The sequence below is a fragment of the Dipodomys spectabilis genome, unplaced genomic scaffold (genome assembly GCF_019054845.1).
Source record: "Dipodomys spectabilis isolate Male_0828 unplaced genomic scaffold, ASM1905484v1 ptg000002l, whole genome shotgun sequence".
NCBI classification, from domain to species: domain Eukaryota; kingdom Metazoa; phylum Chordata; class Mammalia; order Rodentia; family Heteromyidae; genus Dipodomys; species Dipodomys spectabilis.
The window spans coordinates 39,259,832-39,285,881 of NW_024870679.1; the positions used below are offsets into that span (position 1 = coordinate 39,259,832).

General features: G+C 37.5%; 2 protein-coding genes across 12 annotated transcripts in view; one reads left to right on the plus strand and one right to left on the minus strand.

Annotated features, from left to right (window-relative positions):
- Positions 1 to 1,446, minus strand: part of Efcab7 (EF-hand calcium binding domain 7) — a 37,395-nt gene extending 35,949 nt beyond the window's left edge. The window contains exon 1 of one of the 6 annotated variants that reach the window (XM_042684448.1): positions 1,426 to 1,446. In XM_042684448.1, coding sequence (XP_042540382.1) covers positions 1,426 to 1,436 — 11 coding nt within the window. In that variant the 5' untranslated portion in view covers positions 1,437 to 1,446. The other 5 variants (XM_042684456.1, XM_042684460.1, XM_042684467.1 and 2 more) reach the window with 5 other exon arrangements.
- A 138-nt stretch (positions 1,447 to 1,584) lies between these two features.
- The window catches only part of LOC122111783 (integrin subunit beta 3 binding protein), a 41,353-nt gene continuing 16,887 nt past the window's right edge, over positions 1,585 to 26,050 (plus strand). For 2 of the 6 annotated variants that reach the window (XM_042684523.1, XM_042684512.1), the window contains exons 1-4: positions 1,585 to 1,880; positions 13,472 to 13,514; positions 23,140 to 23,275; positions 25,933 to 26,002. In XM_042684523.1, the coding sequence (XP_042540457.1) occupies positions 1,876 to 1,880; positions 13,472 to 13,514; positions 23,140 to 23,275; positions 25,933 to 26,002 (254 nt within the window). In that variant the 5' untranslated portion in view covers positions 1,585 to 1,875. Of the gene's footprint in view, positions 1,885 to 13,471; positions 13,515 to 20,410; positions 20,417 to 23,139; positions 23,276 to 25,932; positions 26,003 to 26,050 lie in introns of those variants that run through there. The other 4 variants (XM_042684530.1, XM_042684519.1, XM_042684533.1 and 1 more) reach the window with 4 other exon arrangements.

Below are 26,050 nucleotides of genomic sequence, written 5' to 3' on the forward strand. Positions count from 1 at the left end.
GTGTGAGCCACCGGCGCCTGGCAAATAATTGAATTTTTAAAGTCCCATTTACAAAACTGTCATGAGGCTTTACCATGTTCCTTTACTAATAATAAAACTTGGGGTTCATATAAACCATTAACACTCATAAGACCTTAATGAACTGCCATCCATCTTGTTTTACCCCAGTGGTCGGGTACTTTTTGTCTACAGATAAAGAAATTGAGAGCCCAAGATATCACCTAACTAGTAGTAAATGGTGAGAGGCAGAAATTTTCAGTTCAGTTTCTTCCTTGTTAATGCGGATGAAGGTTTACTGATTACTATGAGGAACGAAATTGTGCAAGTGGTCTCACGGCTTCCAACATTATTTTATTCTGCTCTGGCTTCACACAACACATTTCAACCTAAGAAATTGAATGTTTCAAGTTCAACAATAAGATGACATAGGTAGAGTCCCCTTCAGGACTCATTGGATTCTTACTCAAGAGGCCTAAATCACTGGCACCTTCTTGAATTATATATATGTCTTTTACACTTGGGAAAGAAAGATAATAATCGCTTATCATGGATGAAGTACCCTATTTATAATACACAGACCGCCAGGCTGACACTTCCATATTACACCAGATTTAGAAGGACCCTACAGGGATGTGGTGTCACAGTCTGGTTACTACAAATTGGTGTCACTATAATTAAGCATCAGTTTTAAACACATATGCGTGCAAAGCAATCTCCTCCCCAATGTGAAAGGCAACTGTTCCAATATGAAAGAATAAAATCCACTTTATAGTGAGCAATTTTTTTTAAATGTAAACGTTTTGGGATTTGGGGTTTAAAAAAAAAAAATCTTCAAACACTCCTTCCCAAACACTTCCTTCTTAATAAGAAATCCCCAGGGCAGAAATGTTCCAGAATTCTAGTCTTTCTCTTTCCTACGAAGAGAGACTAAACTGAAGCTTAAATAAATGCATTATTGCATCCCCTCAGGCTGAGAACGCCTCCTTTATTTTAAAACTCCAGCCCGAGACCCAGACAGGGGCCTAGAGAGTACACGGCAGCAAACGGCTCCATAAATAACCGGGCCCACAACAGCAGGAAAAATAAACTTAACAAGCGCCTACGGCTGACAACAAGCCAAGCGAACACCGCGCCAGGAGCCGCGGTGCCCGCGCGGGGAGGCGCGTCCGCAGCGCGTCCGGGGCGGCGCGGCCTCCGCTGCGCTCCTCGGGCCGCGCAGCTTGCGTGGGCCAAGGGTTAGTAGGCCAGGGAAGTTAAGGAAGTGAAGAGGAGGAAGCTGCGCGAGGAGGGACCCCCGCCCCCTGCACAGAACGAGACGCCAAGCCGTCGGCTACCTAACTCCACCTCACAAACCACGCCGCGAAACCGATCCTCCGCGGCGACTCCGCGAGGGTCACACCGCAGCAGGACACGCAGAGGCCGTACCTCGTTACCATGGAAACGGCGCTCCACTCCTCCCAGCGCGCCACCACCGGAAGTAACATCCAGCGCACTACCCCTAAACGGTCCGGGTAGAAATGTAGGGAGCATTGATCCAGAGCGCAAGCACTCAGTTCCTTGTATTCCGACGACTGAAGTCGGGGGTGGTTGTTGGGCGCCGAGTCAGCACTGAGTGAGGGTCTGGCATTTCTGTCGGCAAGGAGGGACGGATGTGATTCTGGGCCCACACACCCCTTTGCTCACACCTACTCCGTGCCTGGCTCGCGCGGATGTAGTTTCCAGGGGTGCAGTGTTAGGGGTCACACCGTGGCCAGGGTGGATGCGCCCGCGCTTTTTCAGGTTTGGTGTTCTGCTTTGGCGGAGTCTCAGTTCTCAGAAGAGGTCGATTAGTTCGTTTTATGCAGCTGCGGTGGTGGTGTGTGTCTGAGCCCCGAAATGCCGTAGGTATCGCCTCTACAGATATTGTTGTTGGGGAGGGGGATAGAGTGGCTTGGAGCAAAAAAGTGAACCCGTAGCCTTTTCGTTTTCCTGTTGTTTTTTCCTAGAAACATCTCAGTTGACAGTTCCCAGTGATTGCCCTCAGCCCACCTTTCTACCCTCTTCCAGCTCCTGTTCACTTTAATTCTGTTTCTCCACACCTTCTGACAGTTTATAGCCTGCTGACTATATTTAGGTAGTCTCAATTGAAATAATTCAAATAAGGCTAATATACCGAGAATGGGACTGGAGGAAATTAAAACATGTCTCGTACAATTTGTAATACCTTTTATCTTTTCTTTTTTTTTTTTTTTGGGGGGGGGGGTTCCGGTCGTGGGGCCTGAACTCTGGGCCTGGGCACTGTCCCTCAGCTCTTTAGCTCAAGGCTAGCACTCTACCACTTGAGCCACAGCGCCACTTCCGGCTTTTTTTCTTTTTGCTTATGTGGTGCTGAGGAATTGAACCCAGGGCCTCATGCATGCAAGGCAAACGCTCTACCACTGAGCCACCTTCCTAGCCCCTTCTTTGTTTTTACCCCATGCATTCCTACATATTGCACTATTAGCACAAGGAAAAAGAAAAGAGCAAGAACAACCTTCATCTCACCTTGCCTAATGCCCCCCTCCCCAAAAATATTAATGTGTCCTAAAAACCAAGGAAGGATATCATTTTTTAAAAAGACATGATCAGGGCGCTGGTGGTTCATACCTGTAATCCTAGCTACTCAGGAAGCTGAAATCTAAGGATTGAGGTTTGAAGCCAGCCCCAGCAGGAAAGTCCCCATAGGACTCATTTCTAGTTAAATCCCCGAAACCAGAAGTGGCGTTGTGGCTCAAGTGGTAGAGCACTAACCTTGAGCAAAAGGAGGCTCAGGCAGTGCCCAGGCCCTGAGTTCAAGCCTCACAACTGGCAAAAAAAGAAAGACATATATACTTGGGAGATGGCTTCTTCTGACAAAAAGTGCCTAACTCAAAGGATAAATATTTGTGACAGGATGCATTCTCTCAAAGATAAAAGATGTGTCAGGATATATTTTTTATCTCAAGGATAAAATCTGTTTTATGGCAGAGTGCATTTTTTCTTGAAAGGGATGTCCAAACATAATGGTCACAAGTTTAAAGTACAGGTCAACTGGGGAAGCCCTGAGCCCATACCCCTGATATCAAAAAGCTCTGTGACTCCCTTGGAGCACCCATGGGAGTCCTTTCTGCTTGCCTGCTTGTCTGCTTGTCTTCTTATCTGCTTACTCAATAAAGGTCTGCCAAGTTCAAGCCCCACGACCGACAAAAAAAGAAAAACTGGTGTGTATTTGCTTAACAAACAGCTGAATTAATGTTCTTTTAGAGAAACAAAAACTATTGAAAATTGAAGTTTGGGGTAACTAATTTCTTAACGTATCAGTAGATGTATATTAGGGGAATTTAAAACAAATATATTCCAACAAGAAAAATGAAAACAGGCTGGGAAGGTGGCTCAGTGGTAGAGGGCTGGACTTGCATGCATGAGGCCCTAGGTTCCATTTCTCAGCACCACAGAAGCAGAAAAAAGAAAAGAAAAATGAAAACAAAGTTGAGGTGGACATTAATCTTTAATTTTGTTAAATTAATAATTTTAGCAAAGTGATTTAAGAACAGTTTGTTAATGCATGAAGCATAATGGCCATTTTAATAGTGGATCTTCATTATTAATAATAGTCTTAAAATGTGGTAAGCAGTGAGATTATAAATGAACTAGCACAAATTGTCATGATGACAAGTTATGTATGAATTTAGGGTCATTTTTAAGTGATATTGGGTATGTAGTTTTGTTGTTGTTGTTGCTGTTTTGGTTTTTTGCTTTTTGTTTTGTCGGACCTGGATGCTGTCCCTCAGCTCTTCAGTTCAAGACTAGTGCTCGACCACTTGAGCCACAGTGCCACTTCTGGTTTTCTGAGTGGTTTATTGGAGATAAGAGTCTTCCAGCCTTTCCTGCCCAGGCTGGCTTTGAACTTTGACCCTGAAATCTCAGCCTCCTGAGTAGCTAGGATTATAAGCATGAGCCACCACACCTGTCTGGATATATACTTTTGAGGCTAAATATATAATTTAACTAATGGGAAAGGGTGATCTGGATCCTTTCTAATTTCCTTGAAACCTGGCAAGAAAATACTAAAATAAGGGAGAAATATGTGTGGCCTACATGAATATAAATGGGAAAGAGTAAATATCCAATGGCAACAGACAAGATGGATGAATCTTAAAGTCATGAATAGAAGAACCAATCTGTGGAAGACTACATATAATATATTGACTTTATAAAGCTTAAGGATAATCAAACAATATTACATGGGGATAAGTATAAATGTATTTCCTATAGTCATTGTGGAAAAAAGGCAGGATAGTAACAGTTAACAAAATTCAATGGTTGCCTTTTGGGAGAAGTAGGCATACACAATCCTAAAGGCAATGATCTAGTTACTGAATTATGTGGTCATGTTTTGGGGTGTTAATGTTTTCATGTTTCATAATGTACACAGCTTCTATTTATTTGTAGTGTGCATTACAAACTAAATGTTTTTGAAAGAATTTAGAGGTTTTGTTTTGTTTTGTCGGTAGTGGGGCTTGAACTCTGGGCTTGGGCATTGTCCCTCAGCTCTTCAGCTCAAGGTGAGCACTCTTCACTTGAGCCACAGAGCCCCTTTCTTTAGAGATTATATTAAGGTCTTAATAAGTATTCTCATCTCTTTGGTCCTTTGGGTATGTGTTGGAACTGAAAAAGATGTATAATTGCTTCTCGTAGTTTAGAGAAATCTTCAAAAATTACTCTTTCTCTGTACATTATAAAACTGAAGGCAATGTATAATTTCTCTAGCTAGGCTGATATCTTGACTGGCTTTCGACTTAAAGTAGAAAAATTATAGACTTTGGAGAAAATTTTGAATCTTAGTTCTGTTAGCCAGATCTGTGAGCTAAACTTAAGTTAATAACTGTGTCATTGGTTAAGTAGTTGCTAATTAAATATTAATTGAAGGGTAAAGTTGCTTTTTGGGGTAGATTTTATTCTATATGAACATGTTTCACTCCATTATGTTTATATACTACTATGGTCAAATATGATCATTTTTGCTATAAATATCCAATTCTAGTGCTTTTTTCTTCATCTTTCATCTTTTCCTTTTTAAAGCTTCCCAGCACTGTTTGCTTCGTCTATTATTTTAGTAATAAGTAGTGTTTATTATCATGCAAATTTAGCCATTGAGCAACAATTTCCATGGGAGTTAACATAATTCTTTTCTAAGCTATAACTGAACTAGAAAACTAGAACAGAATTAGTGTTGGAGACAGTTATAACATTCTTTCTCAGAATAGTGCCCATTCTGAGAGTTTTCTGAGAGAAATTTAAAATGTGCTATTTTTGCATGATAAAATAAAATGCACGAGCCATAAGTACAATCTTGATCTGCTTTACTATTTTATCACACCCATTTGAGTTTAGTCATGCTAGTGCTGATGTCCAGTCCAGTGTAATGGTTTTTATTGTATGGACCTCTTATTTAAAAAACAGGTAAGCAAGCCAAGGCACCAGTGGCTCACACCTATAATCCTTGCTACTCAGGAGGCTGAGATCTGAGGATTGCAGTTCAAAGCCAGCCCAGGCAGAAAAGTCTGAGACTCTTATCTCCAATTAACCACCAGAAAACCAGAAGTGGTGCTGTGGCTCAAGTGGTAGAGTGCTTGCCTTGAGCTGAAGAGCTCAGGGACAGCACCCAGGCCCAGAGTTCAAGCCCTGTGACCACCAAAAAAACCCAAAAAACAAAAAAACAAACGCAGGTAAGCAAAATGATGTGTCAGGCTGAATAAAAGTGAATTATTTAATAAACATCCTTTGAATCATAATGGATATTCAGGGTTACATAATTCCTTACAGGATACTTTTATCCTACAGCTTTAAAGTTGACAAAATTGGTAGTACTTAATGTAAGTATTCCTAATTAGGAAGTTTTGTGGGAGGCTAGTGTCCCACACCTACAATTTTATTTAGTCAAGAGGCTGAGATCTGGAAGATCAAAGTTTGAAGCCAGCCCAAGAAGAAAAGTCCATAGATACCTCCTCCAAAATAACAAGCAAAGAGAAGGACTTGGGACATGAGTCAAGTGATAGAATGTCAACAGAGCAAGCAAGGTGAGCAAGACCACGAGAAAGAAAAGGAAGTTGCTTGCTTGCAAGTCAGTAAAGTTCAATAGAGGAAATTATTTTTAATTATTATTAGTATATCTTAATTGCTCAAAGGGTTTTGTTGTGATATTTCCATATACCCCTTGATGCCATAGACCCCTCTATTACTTTCGTATCACCATCCCCCCCAAAGCCCCTCTTTCTTATTATCTTCAAGTAGTGTGCAAGGTGGTTCAACTTAACATACCCATTTATGTGTACATGCATCTTGATCAGTCACCTCTTCCATCATTCTACTCTCCCTTCTACTCCAACTCCATCACCTTCTTTCCCTACTTCCATTTTCTTTATGTTGCATTATGTCTGTATTTGCCCACTTTTCATTCCTCTTTCTAATCTTCCACTCCTGTCCTTTTGCCCCCCACCCTTCATCCTTCCAAGACATGTTTTAGTTTCATAATTAAATTAATTGTTCAAAATATCTTCACCTTTTTTAAGCTTTCTTGCAGATTTTTAACAGTTTTCATTATGAGTTTTTCATACCTGCATAAATGTCCTTCGTCTCCTCTTACCCTCTTTTATTTTCCCCACCTAGTAGTAGTCCCCCTTATATGTTCATGTCAGTTTGTTGGCCCTTTTTTGCTCATAGGGTCTTGTGTTTTGCTTGGGGGCAGGCCTCAGCTAGCAGCCTTTTTATGTTTAGCCTCCAACCCGAGATCACAAGCATACACTACTATACCCAGTTTATTGAGATGACGTATCATGACCTTTGCCCTGGATTGGTAGGAACCTTGATACTCTGAGTCTCTACCTCCTGAGTAGCTGGGATTGCAAGCAAAAACCACCAAGCCTAGCCTGATTAAAGGAATTTTAAATATTATATATTCGTTTGGTATTAGAGATGTCAATATGAAATTGTAATATATCTATTTTAAAAATAGACATTGAAGGTAGAAACTTGTGGCATTATAGAAAATTGGAGGAGCTAAATATTTAATTCTTTAATTTGAAGATGATGCATTGGCCAAAAAACCCCAAAAACACCTGCAATTAAACCAATCATCAATTAATATAACACCTATGTACCAATCACTGTCAGGCTTTGGGATTCAAATATGAGCTCAACTGCTACTATCTTATAGTTTCAAGTTTAATGGAAGATCTAGCCTACTATGTATTTTTAGTTTTCACAACCAACCAGTCAGATAATAGATAAGGTGTTAATGATATAAATATCTGGAGAAGAAACATACAAGGATTATATTAACATATGAAGTTTAGTGAGGACATCATGCACAAGTGCCACTAAGTAGAGTGGAAGTATCCTTAATAGAAGCTTTTATTTTATTTTTTGTGCTGGTACTGGGGTTTGAACTGTCCTTGAGCTTTTTTTGTTCAAAGTTAGCACTCTTTATCATTTGAGCCACACCTTCATTTCTGGCTTTTGGCTGGTTAATTGGAGGAATCTCACAGTCTTGCTGGAAGCATTTTACACACGGTTGTGCTGAAGTCTCAGAAGTAGAGTAGACATCCATGTTAGTTATTTTTATGTCACAAAATATAATTTATATAGAAAATGCATAAAGCAGTCCATCTGCCATTTAAAAATTCTATAGACCTCTTAGAGCCCCTTTAGGATTTATTTATTTATTTTGGTCGGTTGTGAAGCCTGAACTCTGGGCATGGGCGCTGTCCCTCAGCTCTTCAGCTCAAGGCTAGCACTCTACCACTTGAGCCACAGCGCCACTTCTGGCTTTTTCTGCTTAGGGGGTGCTGAGGAATAGAACCCAGGGCCTCATGCATGCAAGGCAAGCACTCTACCACTGAGTCACCTTCCCAGTCCCAGGAGAGATATATTTTAAAGGTCATAATTATGTCTTCCCTTTATATGTATTCCTGTATCATATATATTCAAATATGTTTATTTGTCAGTGTATATGATTTTCTGGCAGAAAGTACTATTAATGAGTATTTTTAGTGAATCCAAAGAACATTGCACCCCCATCTATCTTTTCAGTTAATCTCAAATATATCCATTTGACTTCTGAAAAAAATCTTTTGCTGGTCATTAATCTTTTGACAATTTGTTGCCTAATAACTGGTCAACATTTTTTGCCTAAGAATAACAGGAAGCTGGGCACCAGTGGTTCACGCCTGTAATCCTAGCTACTCAGGAGGCTAAGATCTGAGGACTGTGGTTCAAAACCTTCAAAACCAGACTGGGCAGAAAAGTCTGTGAGACTCCTATCTCCAATAAACTACTCAGAAAAAGCCAGAGGTAGTGCTGTGGCTCAAGGTTCAAGCCCCATGACAGATTAAAAAATAATAATAATAATAGGACCACTTATTTATTTTGGTACTTATACACCATAAGCATACATCTGCTCTTCTGGGTGGTATTCCCACTCCCCCACGCTGTGATATCATTTGTGTGAAATTTTAACACATGGGAGCATAGGCTTGAATGGAGAGAATGCTGAAAGGAAATAGGAGATTCTTGTCCCTTTGCTCATACAGAGAATGGAAAAGAAATCATTTCAGATATCTTAATTTACACTAAAGGGATCACATGGGTTGTCAGTTTGGCCATTGCCTTTCATCAAAGGCTCTCTAAGCATCTCGTGAGCATACTCACTAATCCTCTAAACACTCTCGTGAAGTTGGTAACTGGCAATAGCATGGGGTCCATTTTCGTATGGAGTAAATGGAAGCACTGAAATCCTAAGTGATATTTTTATCTTCTACTCAGAAATGTCTTACTACTTTACAGGCCAGTATTATTATCAACTTTATGGAGCTTAGTGAGATTATGTGATTTGCCCAACCTCAGGGAAGAATTTGGCATAGTATCAAAGCTCTTTGAGTCTTATCTGCTTTACTAAGTTTATTCTTCACCCTCTACTTCCATCCTCAGCCCTGCCATTTAATCTAGTGTTTTAAATCTTGTAAAAAAAAAAAAAAAAGAACTTCAAATCATATAATTTTGTGAGCTTCTGAGGTACTACCCTTGGTTCTTGTTAGGAATCAGTTGGCACCTTCTTTATTCTACAATAATTTCTTTGATATTGAACTGGTGTTAGTAACATTGTATAATAAAACTTACCCAGTTTCTGACAATTAGAATATTTAACTAAGTAAAACAGAATGGGGCTATCTTAGATAATAACATCTAATTTTGCAAACAAAATTTATCTCTTTATATCAAATATTTATCTTTTCAATTCCAGCAACGGCAATTCTAGTAGTAACTAGAATTTTGATCCCAACTGTGTTAAATTTTTTTGTCACCATGACCTGACTAAATACTTGAGTGAAACAATATAAAGGAAGAAAGATTCTTTTTTTGGGGGGTGGGGGTGGGAGTCTCACTTTCAAAAGTTCCGAGTCCAAGTGGCATGAAGGGTGTGGTGGAATAGAGCAGCTCACAACTTGGCAGCCAGGAAGCAGAGAGAATGCCTACATTGTGGACTTTCTCATTTTTTCCTTTATCCCCTTCTGACACCCCTCCCCCCCAGCCTATGGTATGTGCTACCCACATTCAGGGCTGGTTTTCTTCCCTTATTCTTCTCTAGAACCATGCCCCAGACATACTCAGAAATGTGCTTTACTAATCTAAAGTGCTCCTTGACCCAATTCAGCTAATTAACCAAGGTATCCTATAAACCTAGCTAATTGGGAAACTGAGAATGAGAAGAGTACCATCAGAGGCCAACCCAGACAGAAATGTTTGTGAGTCCCCTTTGTTAACTGATACCTGGGCCAGGTGGTGCATGTCTCTAATCCTAAGCAACATGGGAGGATCTTCGTTCTAAACTAGCCTGGGCAGAAAAGCCCATAAAATTCCATCTCAGTGGATAAATGCTGGGCATGGTTGTGTGCTCCTGTTATCCTAAGCTAGATCAGAACCTAAAGTAGGTTCAGATCATGGTCCAGGTACACACTGGGACAGAAAGTTAGACTGTCTCAAAAAAATAACCAGTGCAGAAATGGGCTAGAGAAGTTGATCAGCAGTCAAGCACCTGCTTGGCAAGTGCAAGGCCCTGAGTTCAAACACCAGTACTGAAAAACAAAAACTAACCTCAAGATACCTAAAGATAGACCATAATATTTAAGTTATGGGCATATGTGGGAATTTGGGTAAATCAGAAGTGAGAAGTTGCTCACAGAAGTTATACGATTACCCACAAGAGGGAGATATATTCACACTGTTGTGCAACTATCACCACTATCCATTTCTAGAATTTTTTTCATCTTATTAAACTGAAACTACAATAATTTCCCATTCTTCTCTCCTGCTAGCTTTTGGCGACCACCATTTTATTACCTTTTCTCTATGAATCTGATTGCTTTTATGTGAGTAAAATCCTAAAAGTTTGTCCTTGTGGCTTGTTTTACTTAGTGTAAGTCTTCAGGGTTCATTTGTGGTTAGCATAGGTCAACTTTCCTTCCTTTTTTAGGGTACATAATATTCCATTGTATGTGTACCATATTTTGTTTTATCTGTTTATCTGTCAGTGGATAAACTGACAGTGGATGTTTGGTTTGTTTGTTTTTACTATTATGAACAGTGCTTCTGTGAATCTTGTTATACAAATATTCATAAACATTCCTGCTCTTTTAGTTTGAGATGTGGAATTTGTAGATCATATCAGTAATTCTAGTTTTAGTTATTTGAGGAATTGCCAAATTTTATATAGCCACTGCATCATTTTACAACCCAGTCAGCTGTGCACAAGGAGTTCAGATTTTTTTTTTTACATCCTTACTAACACTGTTTTTTTCCAATTTTCTGTAGTAGCCATCATAATGGATATGGACCTGGTATCTCATTGTGGTTTTAACTTGCATTTTTCTAGTGATTAGGGGTGTTGGACATCTTTTCATATGCCTAATTGCCTTCTTTGGAGAAGTGTGCATCCAAGTCTTTTGCCCATTTTATGTGCCCATTTTTTTTATTAACCAAGCTAATAGCCATGGAAACCTCTTATAACTTTACGAAACTTCCAGAAGGATATCACTTTTGTTAATCAATACTGGTAGTATTGTAGTAAATAATATTTTAGAAAAAGTATCTGTCTCATAGCTAATTGAGTTTGGCCTGTTCTCTCGCTATGATTTTGTCCATCTCTTCTTTATCCTGTTGACATCATCCTGATTTACTTAGCATCATATCATTTTTATATTACAGTTGTCCAGGGGTAGAGAATTGTTTTGTGTATAGTAGATACTTAACTATTGATAAGTAAGTCAACAGTGTTTCATTCTAATAAATTGGTAAGAACTGACCATAAATTTTAGTAAATTTGTTCATCTTTACCTCTCCAATTCCCTCCCCCTAAGTTCAACTAAGATTTATTAGGAACAAGATCTGAGATTTGAGTTTCCCTTCTCTCAAAATTTATGATAGTAAGCCACACAAACTTTTCCCTATAGGCTAAGTGATTTCTTAGATGTCTTCTAGTCTTAAAATTAAATCTTTTTAAGATACTTATACATATGTCCAGCTTTATTACTATATTTCCCTTAAGCATATTTTTAGGTTCTGGCCATACATAAACTGGAAGATAATAGCCTATTTTAACTGAACTTCTTAGTTTTTCATATTTCCTTGTTCTTAGATCTACCTAGGACCTAATCTGGAAACCTTTTAATTCCAAACACTGAGTAACTTTCGAAGAATTAGCCATGATAATGAAGCAGTAATATTTTGAACAGTTAAAATCAGTCTGAGTATGTTCCTCACTGAAAGATTGCATTACATCTTAACAGAATTGACTACCCAAAAAAGCGATGCTATACTGTGTAACTTTGCTTTTGATTTCTACTTTTGAACTGTTTTAAAAACCAGAACATCTCAGGTACCTAAATAGAGCAATGTGTAATTAAATATAAATACTATTAAGTATCAGTTGCCATTTTTATTTGTTCATACCTCTATTTTCTTCCTGCTTCCATGAGAATTTAGTAATTTAGTTTAATTTGATTTTCAATTGACTTCTGAAAACTACAAATAGTTATTTAAACCAATTTAATCTCAAGGACTAATATTGTGAATGACTAATGAGGAATGGCAAAATTAAAGTCTTTGAGACATTAACTTTTGAATATTAATTACTAAGTAATTTTCAAAGATTGACCATTTATTCCATTTTTTTCTGTTCCTGTTGTTCATAAATCAGTAATTATTTGTAAATGGTAAATTTCTACAATCTACACAAAATTTTTGAGAGGGTCTCTAATGCAACCTTTATAATGCAGTCTTTTAAATAATGCTGTAATTCTCTAAAACTTTAAATTTTAATATCTGTTTCCCTGGGACCAAGGAGGTACTTTTTAATGCTTCATTTGTCAGTGGAAAAACTAGTTTTAATTTATATTGACCTTTTCTCCTTTGAGCATTTAGTCTGCATTCAATAAAATGTTGATGACTGCTCTTTAGAAGACAGCTGTACGAAATAAAGTATTATAAATATTCAGCTTTCCTTTCTAAGCATTGTCACCAACAGCTGGGCATCCAGTTTAGCAGAACAGATTTTGCACAGGGAGAGCCTGGCATGTTCCTGATTCAGTTTAGTGAAGGAAACAAAAAATAGTTTCTTACGGATTGGGGACTTATAAAGACATAGAGCATCTGTTCCTTGGTTAAGTCATAGGCTGGTTGCACTGAATCATGTTTAATGCTACAATAATGTGCAAAACTTTTTTCACCTTGTGAATACATTTAACACCTATTACTCTGGTTCTGCAAATAATACATTTTTAATGTCTCCATTAAAGGTATGTGTATTATTATGGTCTAATCTAAAAATTTATATAGGTATCTTTTTTTCCCAAAACAGTGGTCCATATTTATAAAGCTACATATATATACATAATAAATATATATAAATACATAAATATATATTTATGTATATTATGTATATATTTTGACATATTTATATACATAAATATATAAATCACTATATATACATATATAGTGATTTAGATATTTGATTATGATCATAAGTTAAAGCATGCTATTAAAAACAAATAAACAAAAAGATAATTCTTTCAACTAGTAAAAATCGGCTTAGACTTTTTGCATATCTTACCCTTAAATATTTGCCTACTTAAAACATGTAAAATCTAGCTGGGCACTGGTGGCTCACACCTGTAATCCTAGCTACTCAGGAGTCTGAGATCTGAGGATCGCGGTTCAAGCCAGACTGGGCAGGGAAGTCCATGAAACTTTTATCTTCAATAAACCACCAGAAAACCAGAAGTGGCGCTAGAGTGGTAGAGTGCTAGCCTTTAGCTGAAGAGGGACAGTGCTCAGGCCTAGGCCCAGAGTTCAAGCCCCATGACCAAAAAAAAAAAAAAAAAAAAGGAAAATCTAAAACTCTTTAAATATTTATTTACAGTGTTAGAAGGTCACTGAAACTGGATGATCCACTAGAAGAAAATGTAAGTATTTGCTTAAGAATCGCTAGCATGGGAGCTGGGAAAGTGGCTCAGTGGTAGAGTGCTTGCCTTGCATGCATGAGGCCCTGGGTTCAATTGCTCAGCTCTACATAAGCACAAAAAGCCGTAAGTGGCGCTGTGGCTCAAGTGGTAGAGCACTAGCCTTGAACTGAAGAGCTGAGGGCTAGTGCCCAGGCCCAGAGCTCAGGCCCCATGACCAACAACAACAAGAAAAAAGAATTGATAACATGATAAGACTGTTGTTTTGTGCAATTACTGGAGCTTGAACTCAAGATCTCACACTCTTGCTTAGCTTTTACAATTAAATCTGATTATCTCTTAAGCCACACTTTCACTTCTGGCATTTTGCTGATTAATTGGAGATAAGCAACTCATGGATTTATCTGCCTAGGCTGGCCTTGAACTAGGATCATTAGATCTCAGCTTCCTGAGTAGCTAGGATTATAGGCAGGAGCTACCAGCACCCAGCAATTACGGTTTTTTGCTTTGTTTAGGGTTTTTTTTTTGGTGCAGTCTTAGATTTTCAACTCAGGGCCTAGGTGCTGTACCTGAGCTTTTGTGCTCAAGGCTAGGGCTCTACCTACCACTTGAAATACAGCTCCACTTCTAGCTCTTTGGTAGTTAATTGGAAGTGAGAGTCGTATGCACTTACCTGTTTGGACTGGCTTCAAACCACAGTCCTCATATCTCAGCCTCCTTAGCATCTAGGATTACAAGCATTAGCCACCAGGGCATAGCCCATGCATAGCCCAATTGTGTTCACTGTCAATTACTGATTTACCTTGGTAGATATAAAAACGTTCAATGAGCTGGGAAGGTGGCTCTGTGGAAGAGCGCTTGCCTTGCATGCATGAGGCCCTGGGTTCGATTCCTCAGCACCACATAAGCAGAAAGAAAAAAGCCGCAAGTGGCGCTGTGGCTCAAGTGGTGGAGTGCTAGCCTGGAGCTGAAGAGCTGAGGGACAGTGCCCAGGCCCAGAGTTCAGGCCCCACAACCGGATCCCCCCCCCCCCCCCCCCCCCCCCCCCCCCCCCCCCCGCCAAAAAAAAAGTTCAAAAAAACAAGTGACATAATTGTAAGGTACACTGTTTCTTTTCTTCCTTTTTTTTGGGGGGGGAGGGGAGGTCTGGTCCGATCATGGGGCCTGAACTCTGAGCCTGGGTGCTGTCCCTCAGCTCTTCAACTCAAGCTAACACTCTACCACTTGAGCCACAGTGCCACTTCTGGCTTTTTTTTTTTTCTTCTGCTTATGTGGTGCTGAGGAATCAAACCCAGGGCCTCAAGTGCATGCAAGGCAAGCACTCTACCACTGAGCCACCTTCCCAGCTCATTGAACGTTTTTATATCTACCAAGGTAAATCAGTAATTGACAGTGAACACAATTGGGCTATGCATGGGCTATGCACTGGTGGCTCATGCTTGTAATCCTAGATGCTAAGGAGGCTGAGATATGAGGACTGTGGTTTGAAGCCAGCCCAAACAGGTAAGTGCATACGACTCTCACTTCCAATTAACTACCAAAGAGCTAGAAGTGGAGCTGTATCTCAAGTGGTAGGTAGAGCCACCTTCCCAGCCCCGCTGTTTCTTGCATATGAAATATCTTTTATAAATCACATATGTGGAATTTTCTGGCCAGTTTAAGGTATTCACTTAGAAGCAAATTATTTAGAAGCTTTAAATAAATTTATTGGTAGGAAAAAATAGAATGCCTTTTAAATGTAAGAAATAATACAGCATACTTGCAATACTTTAATCTACATATTATAATCTTAATTAAAATAAAAACATCAGTAACATTTTCATATCAAAAATGGAATTATTTTCCTGTTGTCCTTTTATTTTTATGCTGGCACAGATCCAACAACAAAGTACCAACACTGTCATAAATTTCACCATGGTTATCACAATAAAAATTAAATAGTACTGCTGCTATTACTTTTGTAAGTCTAGTCATAGCACATTCCTAGTGCCAGCATGTCATGACATATGTTAGTTTATTATCATACCACTGTGGATTTAGATACAAACACTAATACCAAAATAATTATGATTTTGGTAATTTCAAGTCTAAATAAACTGATGAGAAAGTAAATGAAAATACTTAACATATAATGTACTCCTGCAAAATCTCATGAGAATGTCATTTTAAGAAATGGATTTTATATGGAGTTTCTCTTTGGAAGATATACTGGTATTTAACAAAACTGAAATATTTACCATTTTAAAAACTTTCTAAATGCTTTTTTAAAAAAAATCGTACACCAAGGTGGCAAAATACTGCAATGACACTAAAAAAAAATCATTAACAGTGTAATTAGCAATTTAGAGTACCATTATCCAACTTGTTCTGTGCAGAATGCAGCTGTGACTGTAATTCTGCATCTGTTTCTTTGGTCAGAATGGTATTTTGGTAGATGAGTAGTCCAGCTTGAAATGAAATACTGTTCTTTTCTGCCCGAAAGCTCTTCCTTGGGAGATGGAAACATTATTTAAATGGGGAAGAATGACCATTTCAGAATCCATTCTCTTCATGAAGCACAATTGTCATCACAACGGGCTTTCTATTCTTTTTTTTCCTGCAGATGAGAATCTAGCAAAGAGACTAGTGCTGCTAATAATAGCCTGTATTTTAAAATAATTATTATTATATTTGGGCCAGTTCTGTACTTTTAAACCAGTTACTTTGAATGTTAACTCAGCTTTTACTTGCTGCTGGTCATCTATTCATATTTTCTACTTTTCATGGTTCAGTCCTGACAGGTTGAATGTTTCTAAGAATTTGTCCATTTTAGTCTGATTAAATAATTAATTAATTTTTGTCGGTCATGGAGCTTGAACTCTGGGCCTGGACGTTGTCCCTCAGCTCTTTAGCTCAAGGTGAGTGCTCTACCACTTGAGCCACTGTGCCACTTCTGGTTTTCTGAGTGGTTTATTGGCGATAAGGGTCTCAGGGACTTTTCCTGCTTGGGCTGGCTTTGAACCATGATCCTCAGATCTCAGCCTCCTGAGTAGCTAGGATTACAGGCGTGAGCCACCGGTGCCCGCTTTGATTATTTAATTTGTTAGACCGAATGATAAGTAGAATCTCTTTATGATCTCTTATTTCTACAAGGTCACTACAAGTTAAATATCATTAATCTGAAAATCTGAAATGCTGTTTGATTCAAGAATGTCTAGCAGTAAGTAGAGAGTTACATTTGTCCCCCTCCTATTAGTAAATCTTAGTAAATCTATGACCGTTTCAACATAAGATTTTTGTACCTCTATAAAAGTTCCTGAGTAACTTGAATACATTCTTCTCTCCTTTCTTAGTCTCCCATCTGGGATGAGATACAAACTACCAATTGTGTTCCATTGTACTTACCCTGTAGCTCAGTGATACATGTTCATAGTGGTCTTACAACATGTAAATGAAACCTTTTTCTCTTTAGCCACCATGACATCACAATCACTACTGTAGCAGGGCAGGATACTGGCTCCAGATACTGTAAAAAAACACAACAGGTCTTTATCCAAGACAAAAGCCCACAATTTTGAAAGGTTAATTTCAGCCCTTATTTCATACATTCATTCTTAAGCAGCACGATGGGTGTTTGAAGGACTCTTGTCATTGAGATGGGTTTATTTGAAGGGTGATTTGCTATAGTGAATTCTTTGTTTTGCCAGTCCTGGGATTTGAACTCAGGGCCTGGGCACTGTCTCTCAGCTTTTTTTGCTCAGGGCTAGTGCTCTACCACTTGAGCCACAGAGCCATGTCCAGCTTTTTCTGTGTATATGGTACTGAGGAATCGAACCCAGGGCTTCATGCATGGTAGGCAAGCATGCTACCTCTAAGTTACAGTCCCAGCCCTGTAGTGAATTCTTCCTGTACCTCCCACTATCATTCCAAAAACCTATATTTACCAACTCCAACTTTTACACACACATACACACAAGTGCATACACTCATACACACACACACACATCATTGTGCATGGTAGGCCTAACAATATCACTGAAGGCTGACTCAAGTATGGAGCAAACCCATTCCTTCGGATTAGAGGATTGGAATAAGCATCCTTGTTACAAATGTAGATACCTCATCTGATCTTCGCTTCCTTTTCCTGGCTCATGCTAATTTCCTGTACCACTTTTTTTCTTTTTCTTTTCCTTTCTTTTCTTTTTTTTGTTGTTGTTGGTCAGGGGGCTTAAACTCAGGGCCCACATTATGGTATATTTTAAGAAAGGAATACTACTCAACAATAAAAGAATATACTACTAACACATATGATCTCAAAACAAGGTAAGCAGCTGGGCACCAGGTGGCTCACAGCTGTAATCCTAGCTATTCGGGAGGCTGAGATCTGAGGATCACAGTTCAAAGTTAGCCCAGGCTGCAAAGTCTGTGAGAATCCTATTTCCAATAAACTACCAAAAAAAAAGCCAAGAGTAAAGCTGTGGCTCCAGATGTAGAGTGTTATATGTGAGCAGTAGAAGCTCAGGGATAGCACCAAGGCTCTGAGTTCAATCCCCAGGACCAACACACCACACACACACACACACACACACACACACACACACACACACACACACACCCCAAAAAAAAAGCAAACAATCCCCAGGACCAACACACCACACACACACACACACACACACACACACACACACACACACACACACACACACACACACACACACACACACACACACCCCAAAAAAAAAGCAAACAATCCCCAGGACCAACACACCACACACACACACACACACACACACACACACACACACACACACACACACACACACACACACACACACACACACACAAAAAAAAAGCAAACATGTTAAGCAAAAATGTCTTTCATTTATAGGAAGTTCAAGAATAGGCAAAATTATGTGTGGTTATTGGAATTAGAAAATGGTTGCAACCGAGCCTGTAAGAAGGTCTGGATAGTAAAATGTATATCTCAGCTGGTGGTTTCATCAGTTTTATATACTGAGAACTCACAAAAGTCAGCAAGTTGAACTAGATCTGTGTATTTTATTGCAGTAAACCATAGTTCAGTAAATAAAAACCTATCTAGGTTGGAATAAGCTTCATATTCGGAAAAATAAGAGGATTATGAAAGTAAGATGGGAAACAGCCATGAAAATGCTTCATAGAAAATATCTTGAGGATTACTAAATCAGTACAATAATATATCCTTTTCCACTGGCATAACTTTCTTACATTAAAATTATTATAGTATCATAAAATTATGGAAGAATAATGAGCACAAATAGAAAAACCAGTATATCAACCTTTTCAGCTGAAGTTTTATTTTTCCTGTTAAATTTTTTAAATATTAAATTGATAAATCATTAAATTCACAGATCTTGAATGTACATTTCAATGAATTTTAATGAATACATAGCCCTGTATATCAAATACCCAATCAAGAAGTAGTACATTTCCATTATTGAAGATCTGATATCTTGATCCTCTTCTTTCTCTACTTTCCAGTAGGATCACTAGATATGTATAAATCCTTTTGTGTTTTATATTTAAAAAACAACAACAAAACTCCAGTGTTTATAAACCACTAAGTCTGGTAATTGTAGCAGCTGATATTAGTTGATCCTTGTTACTTTTCCAGGAACTCAAGGCCCAAAATGTGAAAAGTACCTAATCCTGTTAGATTTTTAAATTCTCTAATATAAATTCTATAACTACTACTAAGAGTGCTTTCCACCCTTCTATATGTCATCTCAAACTATATGGATGCTGAGTTTGGGAAGATCATAGAGCCAGGCTAGCCTGGACAGAAAAATGAGTTTCTATTGAGGGAACCTGGATGAGGTATCATGCACCTATAATCACAGCTACAATAGGAAGCCTAGAGTTGGCAGGTCAAGGCTTAGGCATGTACCTGGATTGGAAGAAAGACCCTATCCTAAAATAATCAGTGAAAAACAAGCTATATATGGCCCAATAGTATCATGCCAGTGCAAGGCCCTGAGTTTTCAAACTCCTAGTACTACCAAGAAAATATTATCTTGCTGGGCTTGGTGTTATATGCCTGTATTTTCCCCCACTGAGGAAACTGAAGCAGGAAGATGATAAGTTTGAAGCTAGTCTGGGCTACATAGTGAATTCCAGGCCTGTAACACAGTAAGGTCTGTCTCAAAATTAAAAAAAAAAAAAAATACAACTTTAGCTGCCTTTTTGTTTTTGATTAGATACCTATAAAGTACCTATGTTTTAAATATTTCAGTGATGGCATAGACAAGTAATTCATAATAATAATTTTATATTCTGTATTTCATTATGAAATGACCCTTAGTACTTTGTAGATTATACATAATGGGTTAAAAAAAAAAATCAATGAAATGCAGGCATCTTTTTTGGTAGAATGCTTTAAACAAGGTGATGAAGCAAGCTACAATTGGCAAAGGATATTGAAGGAAAATGTCATATCTCTTTGAAGTTATAGAGTGATCATTGATCACTTCTTACACATAAAAATCAATGCCTGAATTTTAGTTTTGCTACTATACAAGATTTGTCCTCTTAAAAAATAAAAGTTTAGCATTTGGGCTGGTCATTAACCAAATCTTCAAACATGGCCTTTTTGTTTAGTTGTTCTGTGATAAATTTGTTCTAAATATCTATGTACTCAGTAACTATTTGAAGCAGTTATATAAATTATTATAGAACTGGTTGTGACATCTATTTCCTTGCATGATTTTTTTCCCTTTTCTAGCCAAATGTTACTGCTTTTTGGAAGGGTCTAATAGAATCACTCTTTAGCATCTTCAGAGAATAAATAAAAATTAGAAAACTTGGGTAAAATCTTGAAGGAAAGAAAACTTAGGGAAGTAAGGTTTTCTCTTTGTGTATACAGGAGAGCAAGCATCTTAAAAGAAATTGTTGGGCCAGGTGCTGGTGGCTCATTCCTGTAATCCTAGCTACTCAGGAGGCTGAGATCTGAGGATCGAAGTTTGAAGCCAGCTCAGGCAGAAAAGAGACTCTTATCTCCAATTAAGTACATAATCCAGAAGTGAAGATGTGACTGAAGTAGTAGAACACTAGCCTTGAGCAAAGAGCTCAGGAAAGAGCCCAGGCCCTGACCAACAAGAAGTAAAAAAGAAATTGTTTACTGAAGAATATTTATTGGGAGGATAGGGAAAAGTAGAATTTCAGTTTTTTGTCAATCTAGAGTAGTTACTGTATATTTTTCCTTTTAACCAACACAAATAACTAAAAAGAAAAGAAAAGGAAATTTGATGTTTTTAAAGTGAGGCAAACCACACACACTCACATCCATGTGCATGCACATGCAAGACTTTTCTGAAAGCTAGAAAATTGTTTTTAAGAAGAAATATATTATCTACAGTAGCAATGTTTAGACATCTGGCAATTGGATAAAATAATTTTTGGTGAAAATAGGAAAACAGATTGACATAAACGTACTTTAGAGTAGTGACTTTCATTTCTTGTACATACACAGTGAAATAGTTCTAGGCAATAAATTCTTGGAAAAGCAGAGTAGGGATTGGATAAATGTCATAGTTTATGACTGAATATATATAAACAGGTGAAAACCAAGATGAAGAGGTAATAGTAACTCTTGATAAAGAGACTTAAGACCGTTCTACCCTACTAAAAGGATTGCTTTAGTTATAACTTGATATTATGGTTTGATTTTTTTTAAGATATTGGTTACATTTGTGGCTACTATAGATACATAAAATAAATGCTTTTTGTTCCCCCAAACAGAGAAATATTTATCATTTAAAATCTTAACTATAAAATTTTTGATACTATATATTGTTAGAATGAATACCAAGATTTTTGAGAAAGGTGACAAAGCCACTATTTCTGTCCTGGGTGTCTTAAAAATAAAGGATAGTTGACCATAGAGAATTTAGCTACCAAGCTAAAGTTTAGTTATACAGTGTTAACAGCACATGAGTCTTGAGACTTTATCCCCACATTCATCCTGAGCTATCTGTTATGCCATGACTTCTGGTTTTTCATGCTTTTTATATTCACTTATCTAACTAAGCATCAGCCATCCCTCTCACAATTATCCTTCTGTAGCAGATTACTTCACCCACATTGGTTTTCCCATCTCGCTCTTTTTTTAAATTTTTTATTATCTTTAAGTTGTTGTACAAAGGAGATTATGAATTTAACAAAGCAGTTTACAAATACAATGCATCTTGATCATTGTTACTCCTTTCAACATTCTCATCCCCTTTTGACCCTCTTCCTTTACTTTTCTGTTTTATGGTATATTCACTTTATATACCTCTGAATTTCTAGCATATATACTCACTTAAAACCTCATTTCTGGCGTGGCTAACTTGGTAGACGCTCCTTGAGGCCAGGACAATTCATTTATATATATATATATATGTATGTATGTATGTATATATGTATATATACTTATACATATACATATATATACTTATATATATACATATATACATATATATGTATTAGTTAGCATTGTTAGGTGACCAAGAAGCATAATGGAAAGCAAAATTTAAGAGAGCAAACAGTTAATAATGAGATAATGGATGTTTAAAGAAAGGATGTCATAGACTGTGAAGGTGGCTCAGTGGTAGAGCACTTGCATTGCATGCATGAGGCCCTGGGTTTGATTCCTCAGCACCATATAAGCAAAAAGAAAAAAGCCGGAAGTGGCGCTGTGGCTCAAGTGGTAGAATGCTAGCCTTGAGCTGAAGAGCTGAGGGACAGCACCCAGGCCCAGAGTTCAAGCCCCACGACTGGACCACCCCCCAAAAAAGGGATGTCATGAATTGGAGACCTAAATGAAAATAAAGAAAGAAACATTCCAAGATGATATTATAGGATAATCTGAAATTCCAGGTGCCAGTGAATGTTAGTTGAATGAACTAATGAGTATATTCTGAGTAGAATGATGTAACCAAATCTGCTGGTTGGTTCCTTTTAAGTCATTCATTCTTTATGCACTTTTGAGTTCTCTAGGGTAAAAAATGAAGAAAAAATTTCAGGAACAACTTCTATGTGGTAGACAAATGAAACCGTTAAAAGAGTATGTTACCTACAATAAGAGAAATACACATTGCCTAGGGAAATAAAAGGAGAATGCTACCAAAAGAAGTTGTAGTTAGACCAAATTCACAATTGTTTAGACATTATTTTTGTTTGGACATTATCTAATCTTCACGTTATGACACTTTCAGAGAACTGTGAACCATTTAAGAATAACTATATGAGAGAGCACTGCTCCTTTCCAGAATTTCCTTGCTGATCTTAGGAAAAAGCAACTCTGAGAGTTCAGATTCATTGAAACAAAAAATGAGTATGATGCTGTGAGACTGATATCGTTAAACCTGTTGGGAGCTACCAACTAATAAGTTAGTAACACTGTAATGTCAGAGTTGCATAAAAATCAAATTGAAATGCCCTAATTCGTGTAGAGTTCTGAAATTGCTGCATAAGTAGAATAGTGTTAGCTCTGAAGGTGGTAAATGGGTATATTTTAAATCTGAAAAGACCAGGAAAATTAGTATACATTTGAATATTGCTGGATTTTTAAGGCATTTTCAAAGATCTACAGCTAAACATAAATCTTTGTGTTCCAAATTTTTATATCTAGTCATTTGCTTCCCCAAAAATCACAAGGAAGAAAAGCATTGAAACTTACTCTCCAACAACTGGAACTTGTCAAATGAGCCCTTTTTCCTCTCCCAAAAGATCTGAAGAACAAGAGCACAGAAATAGACCAGCAAATGGTAAGTTGAACTTTCCTTTCCACGTACAGTGAGATTTTTCTAGTATTGATTAAATCAAGATTTTGATTTAATAATATGTAGATCTTGCTGCATCTGATTTTTCTCTTTTCCCAAAGAATTTAATGTAGAAAAGACTAGAATGTAGATATTACTTTGAACGTAAAAGCAAACTTTCTAGTCACTTATTTTAAAATGCTACCGTAGACTTTGTTCCTGTACTGTTCCAGCCATTAAATAGAAATTATGGTCTGATGGCCCTCAGCTACTATCAATTATAGTGGTTTCAGATACACCCCTGAACAAGCTATCCATCATGTGCATAAATTAAAGGCACAGAACTCAGGTACTGCTGCACTACAGGTTAACAGTAAGATTCCTAAACGTTGTTTTTATTCCTGATTTCCATTATTTTTAATCCACATTTACTGAATTTTTATATGGTTTGTCTTTATCATACTTCATTCCCTTCTTTTTCTAGTTATTTGAAATGCCTTTCTAAATTGTAGAATTTTTCCATAGGAAAAAAAACAACTTTTAGTATGAAATATTTTTAAGTTTTTTTAATTGAGTTATGAACATAAATAAATGTTGTGCTCCTTTAGTTTATTGCTAAAATATTTATTTTAAAGCATGAATTTCAATTTTCTAGGTTTAATTTTTTTTTTTTTTTTTTTTTTTGGTCCAGTCGTGGGGCCTGAACTCTGGGCCTGGGCACTGTCCCTCAGCTCTTCAGCTCAAGGCTAGTGCTCTACCACTTGAGCCACAGCGCCACTCCTGGCTTTTTTCTTTTTGCTTATGTGGTGCTGAGGAATCGAACCCAGGGCCTTGAGCATGCAAGGCAAGCGCTCTACCACTGAGCCACCTTCCCAGCCCTAATTTTTTTAAATATTGAGTAAGGTCAGGAATCAGTGGCATGTCATTTTTTGTTTTGTTTTGTTTTGTTTTTTTGGGGTCCGGTCGTGGGGCCTGAACTCTGGGCCTGGGCGCTGTCCCTCAGCTCTTCAGCTCAAGGCTAGCATTCTACCACTTGAGCCACAGCACCACTTCCAGCTTTTTCTGCTTCTGTGGTGCTGAGGAATCGAACCCAGGGCCTCATGCATGCAAGGCAAGTGCTCTACCTCTGAGCCACCTTCCCAGCCCCTGGCACGTCATTTTTTATAATATAGAATTTTATATGCTCAAATTTAACAAAATGTTTTAGATATGCTATGATTAGCCTAATTTATATTTTATTTTTAACGTTTTTATTGTGTATTAAACATGTACTAGAATCTACACAGTAAACAAAGAAATCTTCTCATTTTACCTAATTTGTTAAAATGAAACATATCAATATTGTATACATATTAACAAGATCATAAATGTCTCTGGATTTTCAAGTTCTATAATTCTGTTTTGAACTTATTTGATTTTTTTTTTTTTTTGGGCTGGTCGTGGGGCCTAACTCTTCAGCTCAAGGCGCCACAGCACCACTTCCGGCTTTTTTCTTTTTGCTTATGTGGTACTGAGGAATCGAACCCAAGGCCTCATGCATGCAAGGCAAGTGCTCTACCACTGAGCCACCTTCCCAGCCTTGGTCTTTATCTTTTTAATTAAAATTAATTACTTAATTGTATATCTCCATACTAAAATTTGAAAATTGCAAAGACAGGTGATATTACATTTTTTCAGAAAACAGTGATAAGCATGTGAAGATCGTCATGTTGTATGCTTTATATATTTGTTAAATAAACAATAGGTACTTTTTCCCTACCATCAATTTTTTTTGCTGTGCTATCACTAAGAACTTAACTATATTTACTATTGTATTTTAATCTAATTATATTATCATCAAATTGGATTTCCCTAGTTTTTACTTAAATACTCCAAATATCACAAAACTTTTATTCAAAAGATAATTCTTTCCTTTTTATTTTTGGTGTTACTAAGGTTTGAACTTAGAGCCTCATATTTGCTAGGCAGGTACCCTATCACATAAACCATGTCTCCAAATCTTTAAAAAAATGTTTTTTCTATATAATATCACTTTTTTAATGAAAAAAATCCTACTTCCTTTTTTCATCCTTTTATTTTCTTTTTAAAATTTGACACAGAAGTAGAGTTGTGGCTCAAGTGATAGAAAATTAATCTTGAGCAAATGAAGCTCAGGAATAGCTCCCAAGCCTTGAGTTCAAGCACCAGGATAGACATAAAAAATTAGTAAATAAACTCACATTAAAATTTGACAATCTTTCTTTTCCATTTTTTGGCAGTACAAGGTTTGAACTCAGTGCCTTGAACTTACTTACTTGGCTAGTGTGCTACTGCTTGAGCCATACCCTCAGCACTACTTTTGGCTGATTATTTTGGAGATATCATCTTGTGGGATTTTCTGGCAGCCTAGCTTTGAACTAACTCTGCCTCTCAGACTTCTGAGTAGATAGGATTATGGGCATGAGCCTTGATACCCAGTTTATTCTGTTTCCATTGGATTTTAATGTTTGCTTCTATGAGACAAGGTCTTGCTTTTTATCACAGGTTGGCCTGTAAGCCAGTATCCTTCTGCAACTGCCTCCAAGTGGTGGGATTGTAGGCATGTACTGCCATATCCAGCTAAAACTAGAAATCTAAATTCTATTGAAATTTGACAAATTGTCTCTTAACTATATGTTCTTTAGGAAAGAGAAAAACAATGATTCACTTCAATTTGACTAAAAGAAAGGAATCAACAGAAGAAGACAATGATGAGTAAGTTTATTTTTAAAATCATACATATTTTTTTTTCTTGGTTAGAAA